This window comes from Lepisosteus oculatus, chromosome 1, assembly GCF_040954835.1.
Source record: "Lepisosteus oculatus isolate fLepOcu1 chromosome 1, fLepOcu1.hap2, whole genome shotgun sequence".
Classification (NCBI taxonomy): Eukaryota; Metazoa; Chordata; class Actinopteri; order Semionotiformes; family Lepisosteidae; genus Lepisosteus; species Lepisosteus oculatus.
In genome coordinates, this window is record NC_090696.1 from 29,957,761 (window position 1) to 29,975,504 (window position 17,744).

Consider the following 17,744-nt stretch of genomic DNA (forward strand, 5'->3'; position numbering starts at 1 on the left):
TGGAATTTGTAATGTCTTCCTGGAATCTTTTCCTTAAAAAGAAAGACAGTTATGCATTAGGTAATGTAAATCTGTTTATTAATTGGAAGTCCATAAATGAAAAATTATTAAATTGGAAGAAGCAGTCTTTACTATCAGTAAGACCAATTATCCAAATTAATTTGGATTATTCAGATTAAATACATTTCTACATGGACATACCATTGATGTGATTAAAAATGCAAATACATTCCTTATTTCTATACGTTAACATATCTGTGTATGTTAGATGCTAGATTTTAAACATTTGATTTAAAAGAAGAAAATTAAATTGTGTGGAAAAAACAAACCCTAATTCCAAACAAGGATGAGGTCACAGGAGTGTACAGAAAATCTTACTCTCTTAGAACAGAACACTACGGAAAGTTAAAAATAGTCTGGAAGGCAATTAATGCTAAAAATGTGTGTGGAGTTCTTTTAACACATTTGATGAATTAACAAATCTAACATCAAAAGACATGTAGCCTGATGATACATTATTTAACCAGTAGATGTTGCTGTGGCTATGTGAATTTAAAGTAAATCCCAGCTGGAAAGTAATCTTTTTAATATTGAGTGTATTGAAAAATTGCTTAATGGTTGATAACGTGACACATCTGAGTTTGATAAATAGGGCAAAACTGTCGCAGTCATATTTCTTTTGATAAGGTTGTGCCTTATCAAATACCTGGAACCTGTATATTCAAAACATCCAAAAAAGTAAGGGCTATCTTTGGGTATCTGGAAAGATCACTGTAGAGTTGTATAGAAGTAAAAGGAAAAAAAGGAATGAATTCTCTGTCTGGAATACATATCGTCCATCATAGCTTTATGACTTAAATCGGGTGAATTATATCTAATTTCAGTTTTTATTTTTCTGAAATGTAGTTTTATTTATAAAACATTTTTACATAGACTCATGAACAGTGAAAAAAAAGTAGTTCCATCCTGTCAAAGGAGTGGTACAGCAGTATAAAGTTTCTCAGGATCATGCACTGAAATGGGTGCTGTATTTTTTCTGTTTTTCGTATTCACGTTTATTAAAAAGACTGAACTGTTTTTTATCTCTTCCTTTGTCAGCTGGATATTTTATGCAATGAAGAAATCTTGGGCAAGGACCATACGTTGAAATTTGTAGTTGTAACAAGATGGAGATTTAAGGTAATTATGGAATAAGGTTAAAAACAAAACCAACAGGATATATTGTTTTGGCTATTAATGTAGAGGTGTAAATATAAAAAAAATCTTCATTCAGCATGCATTAGTCCTTAATGTCAACCACCTACGATGGTTAAACATGTTAGATGCAACCATACAAAAAAACGTTTGTCTGCTCTGTAAGAGTTCCAGTGAAAAGCAATGTGTGCTCTTTGAAATTTATTACAAATATCTTGTGTGGTTTAGAAGTATTGTTCTTCACTGATATTCATTGAACATACCCTTCAGAAATGTCAGTTATTGGAGGGTTCTTGCAGTGATGATTTTCTTGACCTAATCCAATCTGTTTTCATGTTTGTCTGGCTTAGAGATTGCAATTGAATATTGTTGAAATTTCTTCATAACACATTTAAGAAGTAATCTGTATATTCTCCAAGACACTTGCACTTTTTAGTATCATTCCATAAATGTTCTGGTAACTGTTCTCAAATAATGCTTTATTAAATCTGTTCTTGGTTAAACTTAATATCAAAAATCAAATATGCTATGTCCAAGATGGTTAATAAGCCCATCTTCTCAAGTTTGATTAGGCCAATAAAATAGACCCGCCAAAAAAGGCTGGTTTTGAATGATAAAATATTCAGGTTTTGCAAATTAATATGGGAAGTAGTGCAGTTCAGTCACTTGAAGAAACACTTCCTAAGCTGTTATCTGAAATGGCCATGCTCAACATTTGAATGAGACCAAATAATGTTGACAACTTCTGATTACAAAGATTTAATAATTTAATGGTAAAATGAAGCATGAAAAATGCCATTCTTCTTGTGAATACATGTAATGAATCTGAGGTTTTTCTTATATTGAGTAATGCAGTGCTAAAAATACTGTTAACTGGACTTTCCTCTCTATTTTCTTTGCAGAAGTCCCCCCTTCTTCTGCATTACAGACCTAAAATGGATTTGCTGTAGGACAGAGCGGTTGTTTTGGCCCACTGGCCCAGGACTGTGCAGCATTTTACTTATGCAGAGACTATCACCCAGCACAAAGTGCACCAAAAAAAACTCACATAACACAAACCAGCAAGCCACAAACGCAGGAACTGATACTGTAACTTTGTGGGGGGGGGAGAAACAACCTTTCTTTGTCCGCTATGTCCTAGATATGTGAAATATTTGAAGAAAGCATATATTTATACTTTTGTACAGAAGAGAGATTGGAAAAGGCACCAAGACACTACTGGTACACAGTTTACACAAGAAAAAAAAAGGTTTCGTACTTCAGGACATCAATCCTTTTTGTTGCAAACGTTTTGAAAGGTAATTTGGGGCAGAAGAGGTTTTTTTAACAACACATTTTCTTTCAGGTCACACTTTATATGTCTTGGGAGCACAGAAAGTATATATAGTTATATATGAAATAATTTCTAAACTGTTTATTGAGTTGTATATTGTCTCCAAACATTTTTTGTTAATTTTCTTACTTTTGAGTCAATTGTGAATAGACTGGATTTAATATTTTTGTGTAGTTATTTATGTTCTATATACAAGTCTTGTATATAAAAGTCCTTAGAAATGTTTTGAGCGAACTCTAGGCATGGTTTCAGAAAGTGCTGTAATTGGGGCTACCATTGTGTTGTAAAACTCAGAACAACAGACTTTGGTATAAAAAACACACCAGCTTCTTATATTAGTAAATTTATGGTTTCCTTTCATTTACAACCTTTTGTATTGTATTATGTTCCTTTTCTAACAAAAAACTTACCACTGGTCTTTATTGGCAAAAGGCAAAACAAATTCTTTTCCTTGAAAATGTCAGTGCAAATATGGAATTGCTTAATGCTTCATCAACATTATGGGAGCAATACGTTTTGGAAACATCTGGTGAATAGAAACTGTTTTTGAAGTACATTCAAAACTGGGCTGAACTGGGAGGTCAACTGCTAAATATGGGATAGCATTGATCTGCACAGAAATCTCGATTTTCAGTAGGCTTTGTTCAACAGAGTTTAGATATCGCAGTAAACCTGCAGTAGATTCTTTGTATTTCTTTAGAAGACTAAGAAACAGGCACTAGAATGGTCCAGATCCCATGTCATATATAATCTATTTGAAATTGCTTAAAGTTGAAGGAAAATGTAAAATTGACGTTTTTTAATGTAATTAAGAAATGTGGGTAAGTTTTAAAAGTTAGTGAAAGCCCCAAAGAAAACCTTAATGTCTCATTAATTTGTATACAATACATGCCCAGTTTAGAATTCTGAAAAAGCTTAGGAAATGTGTATTTAGTACTTGTTGTACAGGCACACAACAGATAAAATATGCACTTTGTTGTTTCCGTCCTCTTGACTCAACCATAAATGCCATAGGTGACACGAGACCTTATCATGTCACTTCACATATGCGGTGTGTTATTATCAGGAATAGAAGATTCATATCCAAGGGCAAAGTTGGAAATTCTCAGAGCAGTCATCTCCTAACCCACCAGTGAATGTATTTTCCCCAAACAGTTTTCTTTTACCATGAACGGTTTCCAAGCTTATTGCCACCTACATTGCCAAATGCACAGCCTAATCCATAGGGTTTTTATGCTTGGCTTCTCTGTTTTGTGTGGCAGGCTGTTTGAGTTTACATACTGAATTAATAGTTTAAATGAGATCTTCTGAAAGGTATTTGTAAATGTTTGATTTAATAGCAAATAACTTAGTTTTAATGCAAGCATAACCTAAGAAAGGTGAAAGCCACCATTTTTATATCAAAAATTGCTTTGAATAAACCACGAAGGTTAAATTCATTTTGTGCTAACCGTGAACTATTTGGTACAAAGCCATGAAAAGCTACAACATAGGTAAAATAGTTTACTTTTCATAGATATATATAATGGCAGGACAGTGTTAAGTGCTATTTTTAATAGTGCATACAAAATACTGATTTTGTGGTTTATTTCGCTTGTCTAGTAGCCCAGAAATTAAACAAAAATCTACTGTTGATATAAGGATATTTAATATTGAGTGACCTGTGTTTAATATTCAAAGTAAGATATTTTACAACTTCCTAGTGAGAAATCTAAGAAGATTACTGTAAGATGATGTTTTCCATCTTGTAATCTGAATAGTGTTCTGATATCTAAAGTAAAGCAAGCAAAAATGTATTTGAACTACAGATTTTTGCTGCACTGCACCAAATTAATGATAAGTGATTTCCGTTTTTAATTGTTTAGGAGTAATGGTGCAGAAGAAAGAAAAAATATGAAGGCAGATAACGAATCTTTTTGCCCTATTTCATAATATAAAACATTTGCATGGGATCACATCACCAAGTTCAGTACCAATAAAACTGAAGGGGGGTGGGGGGGGTTGGACTTCCTCTCCTTTCTCATTTGATAATGTTTTTATAGAAATTTCCTTTTGTTTAACATAAAACACACATTCGGTTGCAGCCTTTAATTCTGTTAAGCAAATTTTGATATCAAAATGTTTTGGTTGGAAATTCAGGAGAAGAATTTATGATGTTTTTATACATTAGTAAGAAAATAACCTCTAATTGACAGGTTGCTTATGGTCATGAATCTGCCCTCTGAACTGTCTTTTAATACAGAATTACTTTTTTGCAAAACCAATGTTTCTAACTTTTTTTCTGTAGAAAGTCTGATAAGTGCTTATTGGTTTTGCATCCTAATGCACATTTAAGAGGGCTAATTTTCCACCTCAAACGATCTGAAAGAATGGTGGATAATTCAGACCACAAATGGGTACATTGCCTTCTTTCTATTGATCTGGTGCTGTCTTGAGTGCCGTTAAATGGGTTAATTCAGTATAAAAATGGCTAGTTCATAAATTTTTATTTAACTGGTCATTGATCAAAAGTCTGCCATTTTTTTATTTGAAATTTAAAATCGCCAATTATTTTTGTTCTACCCACCCAATCTGAAATGGACATTTGTGTGTTTTTCATGTCTCGGCTAGCAGCTACGAACCCTGCAGTAGCACACGGGAGAATGAGGAAGTGCAGACATGTTTCTCAAACCCGCCCACTTTCAAACCATTTATCTTTTAACATGTCACATGCCTGTGCTGGAGGTTCAGCACTGATTGGAGAAGTGGTGCGTCCCTCATTGACAGCACTATAGGCCTGCAAGCATCTGGGAAGCTGCAGGGGTAGGTGAGAGCTGAACATCTCAACCTTTGATGGCACTCAGGTGCTTGTATGGTGCTGACTGGGGAATCGTGAGCATCATAGGCAATCAAATTAACAGGTTTAAACCCACGATCATAGCACACAGCCTTCACTTAGGCAAATTCCATTACTAGTTGAGGTCAGCAATGCTTTAATTTTTTAAGCATAATCCACTGACATTACTCCATGCTTCCCTTGCCCTTTGTCTTTTGCCTTTAACCATACAAAAGCAAAGCTATTGTGTCATGCCAATAGGCTTTTTGTATACCTAAGCAAACTAGCAGCTTTATGTATGATAGAATCTGCTTTAATTTTTAATGTCTGAAGCTTGAAAACAGTATTTTACATTTACGTTCTTATGATTACTTACTTCATGTACATGTATACCTTTTGGATTCTGAGCAATGAAATGGCTGCAGTGTGAAAATTGAGTATTTTAAAAATGTTGAGCCAGACATCACTTCATTCTTGTGGATCTATAAGATCAGTGTCAATTACTTTTTTAAAACTGATGTAATTAGACAAAGGCTTTTGTTACTTTATTTTGGTTTAATTTTTTCAAGGTGTGTTTTGTATTTGGAGGTAAATGTTCAGGAATTCAATGGTGCGAGTTCTGGAACAGAGTTTCTGTAAGCCTAAAGATGGATAAGCTCTGCCATTGTGAATGGTGGTAGTATTTTGTCTCGGCACTGGAACTGATTATGGTGCTAACATTTTATACTGTAAACTCTGGTGCAAATCAGTTTCCAATGCAAAGTACTGCGGCTTTTACCAGCTCATTGTATAAAGAACATGAACAATACACTTTTCTATAACTTTCAGTTAAGACCCGACTAAGAACTGACAAGCAATTTTAAAAAAAAAACATTTACTATTGTTGTAGCTCTCATTTCAACATAAAATAATGCTTAATGTCTGAATGCATACAGTATTTTAATGCAGAAAGCAAAATATAGTCAGCTCATGTCAACATTAGTATTTATTTGTGATCGAGTTGTTTGTACTTTGTCCTCTTTTGAGAGCACATATCCTGACCATGCAGTATCAGTCAATGTATGCAACATGTTTTTAGCACACTTTTTCTTTCCACTGGCAAATTTCCAGCATTTTCACAGGCCCTCTAGTCTACCTCAGTGGATCTTTTGGACATCATGTTCTCTGGCCTTATGGTTGTTGTTTTGATTTGTGAAGAACTTATTAAGCTCTTGAAACCAGTCATTCAGAGATGTGATGGTGTACCAATAGAACTCTTGAATGTTAATAGGGGTGGAAGGTAACTTGTCTTTTGTTTTTCACCTCAGGCATTACAATACATGTTAAAAGATGATTTTTTTGTAGTTTTATCCATAATGATGTTGAGACAGTCAAAAGAATGACTCCACTAAACTGTTTCACAAAAAAAGCATTAAGTGCAATTAGCACTGTCCAGAATTATAAAGGTACTCCTGTACTCTGATTGAAGTCTGTCACTTACATTTGCTAAGGGGGAACTAAAGAGTCTTACTGAGACATTAAAGGAAGGCTGCATCTTGACATTGAATTGACAAAGAGACATTTATGTGATCAAGATGTATAGATTTCCAACCTTTTAGTGTTAGTGCTTTAGCAGTGAGAATCAAATGGAGCTGAAGATGTGCTCATAAAGCTGGTTTTAATCTACAGTACACTGTTACTTTGGTTTTTATTCTGTAATTATTCAACCTATCAGGGTTGATGTCTGTGTCGTACATGTTTCCAAAAAGTTACAAAAACCTCGTCCCAGTTTGGTGATCCACACAGCACCAATTACATATTTACATTAATGTATATTGTGTTCAATACACTAATGTCCCTCACTTATTATTAACATGAAGATGTGATTTTTAAATTCGGTGTACACCAGTACAGATTTTGAAATCTGTTGTTGGTTGTCTTGAAACCCCAATTAGCAGGGATTACATGCCTTATTAGTATACACTTGTATATATATATACAGTGTTTTCCTAGAAGCTGCTTTCTGTTGTTCTCTTAATTGGGAGGTACATAATTGCTTCATGTGAATTAGAAAGATCTTTGTTTTATTTGTAGTGTGATCCAGAGTTTGATGTGTTTTTAATAGGGTATTAAATGTCAGCTTGTTAAATTGACCTGGCTGATAAATTTTTGGACTAAACAGCTTTACAGTGCTTTCTTTGAGTACAAGTATTGTGAAGGGTCATATGCCAATAGGTGGGACTATTTAGTAGGACTGTCTTTCCCCTCTTTTTTTAGCATTTTAACATATCGTCAGTGATTGAATTTGGATATCTGACTCTACAATTTTCAGAATGCCATTCTTTTAAATGTCATTTGAGTACAGCAGGAGTTTTTTTCAAAGAGTTTTCTGCTTGTTTTATATGGTTGTCAACAGAGAAAGGTTGCATCATTTGAAGTAAATAACGGAAAAGGTGACTTATTTCAAATTTAGTTTGCCTGTTTCAAGAATTGAAATATTCAAAAATAATACCAATCTTAATCCTGTTAGAAAACATTTGTTTTCTTACCAATTAATGGTAACGCAACTGAGATTAATATTACCATTTAATGAAAAAGTAAATTTTGCATTTAGAGGTGCAGTTGTTTTCAGTACAGCCCCCCAGAAACAATTATTAAAAACTTAAAAAAAATTGTAATCTACATCTAATGCTTCCTACTGATACCCCTTAGTCTGTGCTCAGTGATATGGTTTCAGGATGGACTCTTGAATATTGTATGATACTGTAATGCAATTTTACCTAATTTTTCAGTGTCTGTCAATAGCAGTCCCAAAGGCACATGTGTAGCTCTAACTGAATCTACTCCAGTAAAATGTATGTTTGGTGGGTGTGTTTAAGTCATTTCTCAAAAGGAACATGAATAGCAAGAAAGAAATACAGGGCTATAAAAGAGTAGCTGAAGACAATAAAATTATGGCCTGCCAAAGTTCAGTAAGTTATCTGTATGCTTATGTCCAATAGTTTATCAATTTTATAAAAAATATTCATACTCTGGTCATACCATTATTGTAACAGAAATAGGTCTTGACAGGCCTAAAAATTGAAACGTACATCTGCTTTTTTAAATTCTAGAGTGAGAAATGAAGCTTGTCAGAATCTAAAGATGGTTTTGTTCAGCTAGTACATGGGTGCCCAGACTTTGACACGGGATCTAAATTTTCTACAGTAATATCAATGCATTCTACCGGCATAGTCTCCCTCCTACCCCATAGATAAATATTTAACAGGTTGTGCTATATAGGTACAGTAATATCTGTAGATAAAAAGTATAAGAACGTAAGAAAACATACCTACACACTTATGTATACAAAGTCTGTTAAGAAATGTCCTTATTGTCACATTTTTGTCCCTTTTCAACTATATTGAGACTGATCAGATGCACGATACTTTTATTAATTTTGCCTAGAAATACATTTTTACCTTTTCAATGACTACCTTTCATAGTTTGATTTTAACAGAAATTTCACCCACACCTCTCGTTAACAATTTTGAAATGCTTTCCGTTTCCTTTCACTACGCTTGTATGTCAAATCAAGTGTGCACGTTTTAACTGGTCATCTTAATGTACTCCCCCCACTCATTTTCAAAGTTTCTGTTTTTTTCATAATAAATACAGCACTCATTTTAGGACCCCATCCTCAAGATATATAAAACCTAAGAACAGTCTAATACATGTAAATGAAAATTTCAAGTACCTCTGCTCTCTTCTATGATTTCAAGACACTACCTTGGGACTGGGTAACACTTAAAAATAACATTTTGCCATCTGGCCCCAAGCATATTTGCCCTTTCCACCATATCAAACTTCATTAATTTCTCCGGGCTAATCCCCCTCCTGCCAGCCACATAAATGTTCTGGCTCCTGCCAATCTTTACAATCTTATTGAGAATTACTATTGTTTCTATAAATTAGTTTCTGATCGATGTCTTGGGCACCCCTGGGCTAGTACAATAGCTGGTGTATCAAAGTTAAATTGGATCTGTAGTTTTTCAAAATCTTGTATTTATTGATATGACAACATAATGACAAAAATATGAGTAGAAACTGTAGTGATAAACTAATTTTTAAAAGTTGTAGTGATACAGTATGTACGAAGCATTAAAACCTTCAAAAGAGTGACAGTATTTGGCAGTCTTGCAGAGATTCGACAGTAGAGAGTTGCTTTAATTATCCATATGCAAATCTACCAAAAAACGGGGAAAAAAAGCATAGTTCCTAAAATAACATTGAGGCAACTAATGTACAATGGACAATATATTTGCAGCTGTTTGTAATGCAAATGTAAAAAGCCGCAGTAGCCAACCTTCACGCTGGTGAGTTCCTCGTAGCCAGGACTGCCATCATCTGTTTTGTAGCCTGAAAAAGAAAAGGTTGTACTGCAAGGGTTTTTTTGTTCAGTAGCTGAGCCATTTCAGTATGAGGGCAAAGCTCTATGGTTCTTAAGAATTCACAGCTTTGTGGATATCAGAGTTTCAGGTGTAGTCATTTATATTTCTTATCCTGGCTAAATATGACTATAACCATAAGTATGGAATCTTGGGGTTTCTTGCACGAAAAGAATTCTATAAAACTTAATGATGTACTTTTAACACTTTCCCCTTCCTAGCATTATGCTGTGTGCTCTGCTTTTTTTCATTCATTTTATTGTTGTGGAATGTGATTATGTTTGCATTATTGTTTTCTGTGTGCAACATACACTTTAAAATGTGCTCCTTTTGGGAACAAGGTCTTATAATTACTTTAATGTGGCAATGTTCAGTAGGCTATATTTTTTGAAAAAAGAAATGTGCAATATACGTGTCTCAGATGGTTTAAAATTCCAACCTGGAACTCAAGGTTTCTCCTATTTTCCTGTCATTTACTCAGGTTTCCGATTTCCTTCTCAGTAACCTATCAAGTTGACTGGGAATATCAGATCACACTAATGCAGACTTAAGCAAAATGGTGGAGGTTTTATGGTTTTTATTTTATTCTTGTTCTCAATGTTTTGTGATACATGTGTTGAGATTTGATTTACAACATGGGCACTTAGCTTGGTGTCTTTTTCTTTGTTGTTTTTTTTAATATAATTATTTATTGCACATGTAATAAAACTTTGTTTTCATTGCCATGTCAAAGCAGTTGGGAGTTGAAGCTCAGTCAAGTTAGAGAACTGGGCTTGTTTTTCTGCCACACATTATTAAGGAAGCATTTTGTTGAAAAATTCAGAGTGTGTATTTCATTAATAAATGCCTTTAAGTAGCCTTTTACTGTATGTGTTTTATCCCCCAGTCAGTGCTTGAGTACTGTTTGCATACTGCTCACAAAATGCTTGTTGATTGTCCATAAGCTTCAATTATACACTTTTTTTCCTTTCACAATAAAATTGACTCAAATTATATAATTGTAAGCACTATATATATTCCATCTTCTTGTCAATTATTTTATATCTTTCTTCATATTTTATATTCATAATTTATCTTTTATGTGATCTTAATGCTTGCACTATTTTTACATTATCCATAACGTTTTGCCATAAAAATATTCATAACCTTCCTATGGTGTCCTATTGTGTGAAATTAGAAAATTATGCATATACATTTTTTTAAACTTATGTTTACTAAAAGTCTTGAGTATTTAAGGGTAAGTTAAATTATAATAAATGTTGGCAAAAATGCAATATATTGATTGCATATGTATTCAGAACTGTGAATGCAATATTTAGTGGAAGCATCTTAGTCAGCAATTATAGCTGCATGTCTTTCAGTACTTCTACCAAATTTGCACACCAGCTTGGCACAATTTCTGCCCATTCCTCTTGGACGATTTGCTCAAGCTCTCTCAAGTTGATTGAGGGATCACCTTGTGTAAGGGTTTTCAAGCTTATCCACAAATTCAAATCTGGACTTTGAGACACTCAAGAAAACTTTCTCATTACTGTAGCTTTGGTCTTGTGCTTTGGATTATATTTCTACTGAAAGGTGAATTGTCACCCTACTTTGAAGTATTCAGTGGATTGAAACTGATTTTCTTCTAGTGTTTTCCTGTACTTTTTTCTTCAATCCTAAAAAGTTGAAATATCTCTATATAATTGTAGTAGTGGTATTTACTAGCAGATGCATTATTTTGAAACTGTGCCAAAAGTATCACTTGGCATTTACTGTAGGCCAGAGTTCCAATTTTGTCTTGATCACTCACATGCTTTGTTACAACCTCCATGGAGGTTGGAAATTGTATTTCCATTCTGTTGTACAAGCCAACTTTCTGGAGTGACTTGGATATATTGTTAGTCCATTAACACTTTGTCTGTCTCAGTCACTAAACTCTGTAATACTTTTAAAGTCACCATAGGCCTCATGGTGACATCCCTCACTCGTTATATCTTTGCCTAGCTGCTTTGTTTTCAGGAACAGCCTAATGTATGCAGTGCCTGGAAGATTCAGCTTCTTAATTATTGACCTCAGTATGCTCCAAGTGACATTTAAGGGTCTTCAAAATATTTTTCTCCCTATTGCTATTGTATTGCAACTTCATCTGTGAATTGTTTTGAAAGTTCATTGCTCTTCGTGGTTGAATTGTTGCTTGAAATTCAATATCTGACTAAGGAACCTTACAGTATTTATTCTGAAATCATGTGAACCACTGTTGTACACAGAGGCCATTCAATTAATTGTGTGTTTTATTGAAGTAGTTGTATGCACCCACATTAATATAAGTTTGCCCAGCAAAATATTTGTATACGTATGACATTTGACTACTAGACTTATTTATCTTGCATATTGTCTAGTCTTCTTTGTTTTGAATATGTGAAGTAGGTTATGTATATAACATATCACTTTCTACTTGAAAGTATCATGACTACAAGCCTTAAAGCAACAAAATGTGAAAACTGCAAATGTCTCAATACTTATGCAAGACACTTTATATAGCTTTGAAACATGATTTTGTTGTGCATGCTTAATTTCCATTCAGTGTTAATTAAACAGGGCTTTTGGATCACAAAATACATCAACAAAATTAGCTGTAAATTAGCTGCAGGACCGCTGGTCAAAGTGTCTTACAAATGATCACTAAGAATACTTTTAAGCTTCACTAAAGTACTTTGGATTTAAATATTCAGAAAACATATCTACAAAATAACACTGCCTTTTGTATCAATATTTACTAGATTCTCTTAAAAGGTTATTCTGTCCCTTAATCGTTAAATGGCTGGATTATTGTGTTTTGCCATTTTTACTCATACTTCCTTTCACAGAATGTCCAGCTTTAATACCACACAGCTGACTTTAATACTTGCCATCAACATGTTTAACATTTTCTCTAGGAGAACTAGAAACTGATTGAAAAGGTTGTTCTTATTAAAGGATCTCTCAACCAAATCACTGTGAGGCCTCCCTGCGGGTCTGATCTTTTTTCCCTGGAATCCAGTTCATGATATATTCTCCAGAATTGATCTCGCAGTGATTCTGACCCTTTGCGATTTTTATGTGTTCGTTCTTCCAGTAATGTCACAAATTGTCATATATCAGGCTGCTTTTCGTGTCTGATTCATTCTTGTGTTCAGAGCCAAGTTCACACCCAAAGCACAAGGAGTGCACACCGGCCAAAGGCATTTCCTCTTGAGTCACAAAGGTAGATTTTGTTCAGAATTCCTTCTTCCATAAGTACGCCTTTGAATTGCAGCTTTTTTAATTTCATACATTTGGTTTTCACTTGGCAATACATGTTTTTCCAAGTGACTTGCTGGCAAATCCTACAGGCTTAGATACATTGACTAAAATCTTCAGATTTAGACTAAGCAAACATGTTAGACCTCAATTTTTTCATTAGTTCATGTTCTGTCCTGCTTTGTTGCCTTAGCTATTTCTTGTATTCATTTTTGATTTTTTCAGTATTTGGAGTGAATACCACAAATTCATCAACAAATTAAAAGTAATACAGCATCAGCTCCTTTAAGATTTTGTCTGTATTTTTCCATTAAGGTTTTGTGACGTTATTTTTGCATGTTTGTCCATCTGTCTTGTCACTTTAAAGTGTAAAATCTTTACAAATATACAATAAGGCTGCAAGAGAACAATATTGCTATGTGTTCTTTACTGTAATCCCCAAATACACTAATATCTCTATCCCTGTATAGCAATCTTATTTTTCATAATATTCTACAGACATTGATGTCTGGGACCCCTTTTACACTTATTAGGTTAGTCAGGACTGATCTTCTGCTGCCTCAAATTTAGGTCAGCGTTTTTTTGCCTTCCTCCATCTACATGCACGCTAGAGATTTAAGGTAGCCTACTATTTTGATTACTGATCAAAATATTGGCCCAAATTTAGCAAACTTCTGTTCTTGAATGTAAAAGTCATGTAAAATGTAAAAGAGGTGACAGCATCTGCACAGATAGATATTTATTCCAACATTCATTGATGGACTAGGACTATAAATTGCCCTGACATTAACAATATGTTGGCCACAATCCAGACTACAATCTCTTTACTAAATGTGTCTGCGTTTTCAGCTAATACAACATTATTAATAGAAACATATGAAATAAGAACCCTGTATGCTTATTTATTAACTGAACCAATCAAAAAAACTGATGCTACACCTTCCTGAGATTATTAAGCAAAAGCTGTTTAGTATAGAATAATCAGCACCACTTTGTCTTCACTAATGCTGTGTCCAGCAACTGCACTCTCTAAGCTAAAGCAAGGCGCAGAATTATTTTGTTAGTGCTATGTCCAGTGGCTGCATTAATTGTCTGTTTTGTGCTGGGTCTATTGGCAGAATCAGCAGCAGCTGCATGACTACTGCATGTTAAGCTGCTTTAACCTCGAGAGTTTTGTTTCTTTTCTTATTTTCTTGTCACTGTCTTTACACTTTTGCCTGATCTGTATGTGTTATTAGAGAATCATATAGAACGTTTAATAGTTGTGTAGAGAATACCGGTTCAGGGACGCCAAATATCATAGTGGCTCTCTGAAGGCACCAGTTCTGTAGGGTTTGGGCATTTACTGAGACAATTATTAATTGTAGCAGTAAATCACAAAGTTGATTCTTTTGGTGGCTTTAGAATCCAACCATGCGATATAACTCAAACAACGCACACACACAGGTACTAATACACGAGGATACATTTATTAATACATAGAATATGCATATAAACCTAACAGATCTTATCGAGAGGGTTATCAGAATACAAAAGATATATATTCAATCAGTTACAAAGTGTTACACATATCAAGAGGACATACGTTCAGTATATCATTCATTAAGACCGTTTCGTAAAGTGAACTTGGTTACAACTTCTACATTAGATACTCAAACAAGTACATAACTCTTAGGAATTAAATTGATATCAACTGGTTGGGATAACAATTGAATTCTCGAGCTGTAATGCATTGAAGTTGAATACTCATCCAATCTTTGGGGATTCAGATCTCCTGCGGGCACAAAGGAACAGTTGCAGGCTGTTGCTGTCCAATCCGCGCTCTCTGGCTCGGTGCCAGGCTGTGCTGTGCGGCTTGCGACGGTGCGCTGCTGATGCTCATTGTTGGCTTTAACTAGCAAAGTTTGTGCACAGGAGAAAAGATGACTGTGGGTCCCAGCAAGTCAGGAAGAGGACCGGTTCGTTCCTGATGAAGAGCTAGTTCTGAATAGTGATTCAGCTTTCCACAGTTCCGACCTGTTCACGAGGCCTGCTGCTGGTTACTCTCTGGCAACCTCCACTCTAGACTCTTAGAACAAAGGAAAGTTCTGGCACTCGGACACACTGGCCGTTCTGTGGTTGTCCGGGCTGAGTCTCAGGATGGTCAGGAGGCGCGCTGCGAGAATGTCCTGCCCTTGGGAGCCTTCTGCTCCTGGGCCGTCCTGCCCTGGAATTCTCCTTTGAATTCCCTTTAGAATCTTGTCTGAATCTTGTTGAATCTTGTCTGAATCACTCAGGCTCTCTGTGTTGCCTGTTTTTACCTGGAGGAACTTCAGCTCATTGATTGGCTGAAAGTTCCATGGGCATCAGAGTCCCACGTGGGTTACTCGGCCCTACCAGTCCCTGATTGGTTGATCAAGGTGAGATATGAGTCACTTAGTCCTGACACTTAGGAATGCAATCCAGATGTCCAACTCACACTCCCTAGACAGATAGGCACCAATGGATGACCATTGATCATGATAGCCAGGCTTAGCTAAGTGCATCCCCCTTTGGGAGCTGTCCTTGGACCTTAAATCACCTTGCATGAATGGTTTCTCTGTGGCTGCACCACAGAGATGAACAGAGAAATGAGGCCTAATTTGGGAAAGCTCAGAAACACTTAATTCTGCCTTATTATTAAGCCTCGCCACTACATATCCCCCCTTTTTGAAGGTCACGAGGTCCTGAGGCGTTGTTGCCTTCAAAACAAAACAGAGTTAAGTGATGTCCCTTGCCATTAGAACATTAATCTTAAATGTCTACATTACTCCTCGAGAATTCATACCGGAACCAGCATTGGATACAAACAGGATGAATAACATCTGGAGTATGTATAAACACGGTAGGAGACATTATCTCAGTCTAGGAATTACACATCAGGAAGTTCACTGTCAATATCTGATACCTCTGTGGTAGATATTTGGGGAGAAGTCACTTTCTTTCTTTTGACATGCTACCTTTGACTCATTCATGCTACCCAGAGTACATCTTGATGTGAGAGTACATCATTCAGAGTACACTGTCAGTCATGATCCAGCTACCTGGCAGTAGTGTTACAATAACAACAGTTCCTGTTCCCAGCCCCCCGATAAACCACAACACCTGTGTTGGGTATCTGCTAGGGTGATTTGGAGGTTTGTTCCATTAAAGCAAACTCAACTACCTGTACCTCTTCAGGGCTTACTGTTTCTTGGATTTCTATCCAATTCAATAGTGTGGCACCTGAAGGCATCCATGACCTCAAGTTTGGTCTTATGTTGTCTGGTTCCAGACCGTACAGTGTTAAGTTACCATGCTGTACTATGGCCTCCTCGGGAACTTACAGGAAAACTATTGGTTAGATAGTTGCATTGTGGTAGCTGTATCATGCCCGTCACAAGTCATAGTGTCAGTTAAATGTGGTGTGCTGACAAGCCATTTACTTCCCACCTGCTCTTCATGGGGTTCATTAACCTCCCTCTGCTCGTTAGTAGCTTTACACCCTTCATTGGTGAATCGTTTAGACACAGCCAATGGATAGCTTTGGTAGCCATACCCATCTCAAGGTTTGGAACCAAATTCAATCTTGGATTGCCTTCTGGGTGAGCTATGAGCGATGGGGTTAATGTCACACACTCCTCTACTGAGAAGAGTGGAATCAAGTGGGTTGGGATTTGTGCCGTGGTTAGACTGGCTACAGTGGCACTAAACTCCCTTAACAGGTCTTGTGTCAACATTCTGGCCTGTTGCACACAAGCATAAACCCACTGTATAACACCAACAATCATGTCCACTGTTTGGGGAATAAGGTTTAACCCTGTTGCATAGGAAGTTGCCTGTAGGGTTTTCCCTAAGCTTTCCAACTTTTGCTGCTGTTGATACAGTCTGTCACTACCCTCTGGCATCTCTGACACCTGCCTTCTTGGGGCAGTCAGGGTGAGAGTGCCAGTAGCACACAAACCTACCAGAAATAGCAAATGCACAACAGTGGTGGCAGCAATCAGTCCTCCCAAAAGTCTTTTCGGGTGGCTGATCCCAGTCATCTCCTTCTGAGTGACTGTTGCCTTTCTAAGCTGGCGCAGCATGTACATGGTGTCTTTCTCAGTATGCCCTGTGGCATCTTGGGCACCAACATCCTGGAAATCTGGGGAGATCTGACGCAGCGGCTGATGCTGCTCCTCCGTTTCCAGGGCATCTGCTTTTTCGATTTGTTCATGCCTGTGCTCTAGGAACCCTGCAGGGGGCGGCGCAGCGGTGGAGCATGCCTGACCCTCGGCTGAGTGGTCATCTGGAGCACCTGAGTGATCTGGGATTGTTACCCTATTCTCACTGTTCAGGTCCACCCTGCACACCTCCTGATTGAGGAATCCCTCTATCGGCATGTTTACAATCGTTCGCTGGGCGTGGGTGTAGGACACCTGCTCGCTCCCCCCTTCCCTCGCTAGGGGTTCAGGGAGCTGCCTCAGCACTGGGATAGCTAGTTCACTGTCTTTGAACTTACTATCACTCACCAGGCCCATGTCAGTGCAGGCGGGGATTCTGACACCCCTCTTTGCGATGTCCTGCACTGGCAGGCGGGTGACTTTACCATCCAGCTCCAGTCTGGCTGAACCACTGTTGGTCAGACTCAGACTGACAGACTGAGCTGGTGGCTGTAAGAAAACCGTCTCGGCTTTCATTCCCTGTCCCTTCTGGGGGACTGGGTGTGTTGGCAACCCTGCCGTTGAGGCAGGAA

General features: G+C 36.7%; 1 protein-coding gene across 2 annotated transcripts in view; it reads left to right on the plus strand.

The window, feature by feature from the left end:
• LOC102696376 (polycomb group RING finger protein 3) overlaps positions 1-10,606 on the plus strand; it is an 81,664-nt gene extending 71,058 nt beyond the window's left edge. For both annotated transcript variants that reach the window (XM_006629518.3, XM_015344636.2), the window contains exons 9-10: positions 1,099-1,179; positions 2,097-10,606. In XM_006629518.3, the coding sequence (XP_006629581.1) occupies positions 1,099-1,179; positions 2,097-2,144 (129 nt within the window). In that variant the 3' untranslated portion in view covers positions 2,145-10,606. The remainder of the gene's footprint in view (positions 1-1,098; positions 1,180-2,096) is intronic.
• The last annotated feature ends 7,138 nt before the right edge of the window (positions 10,607-17,744 follow it).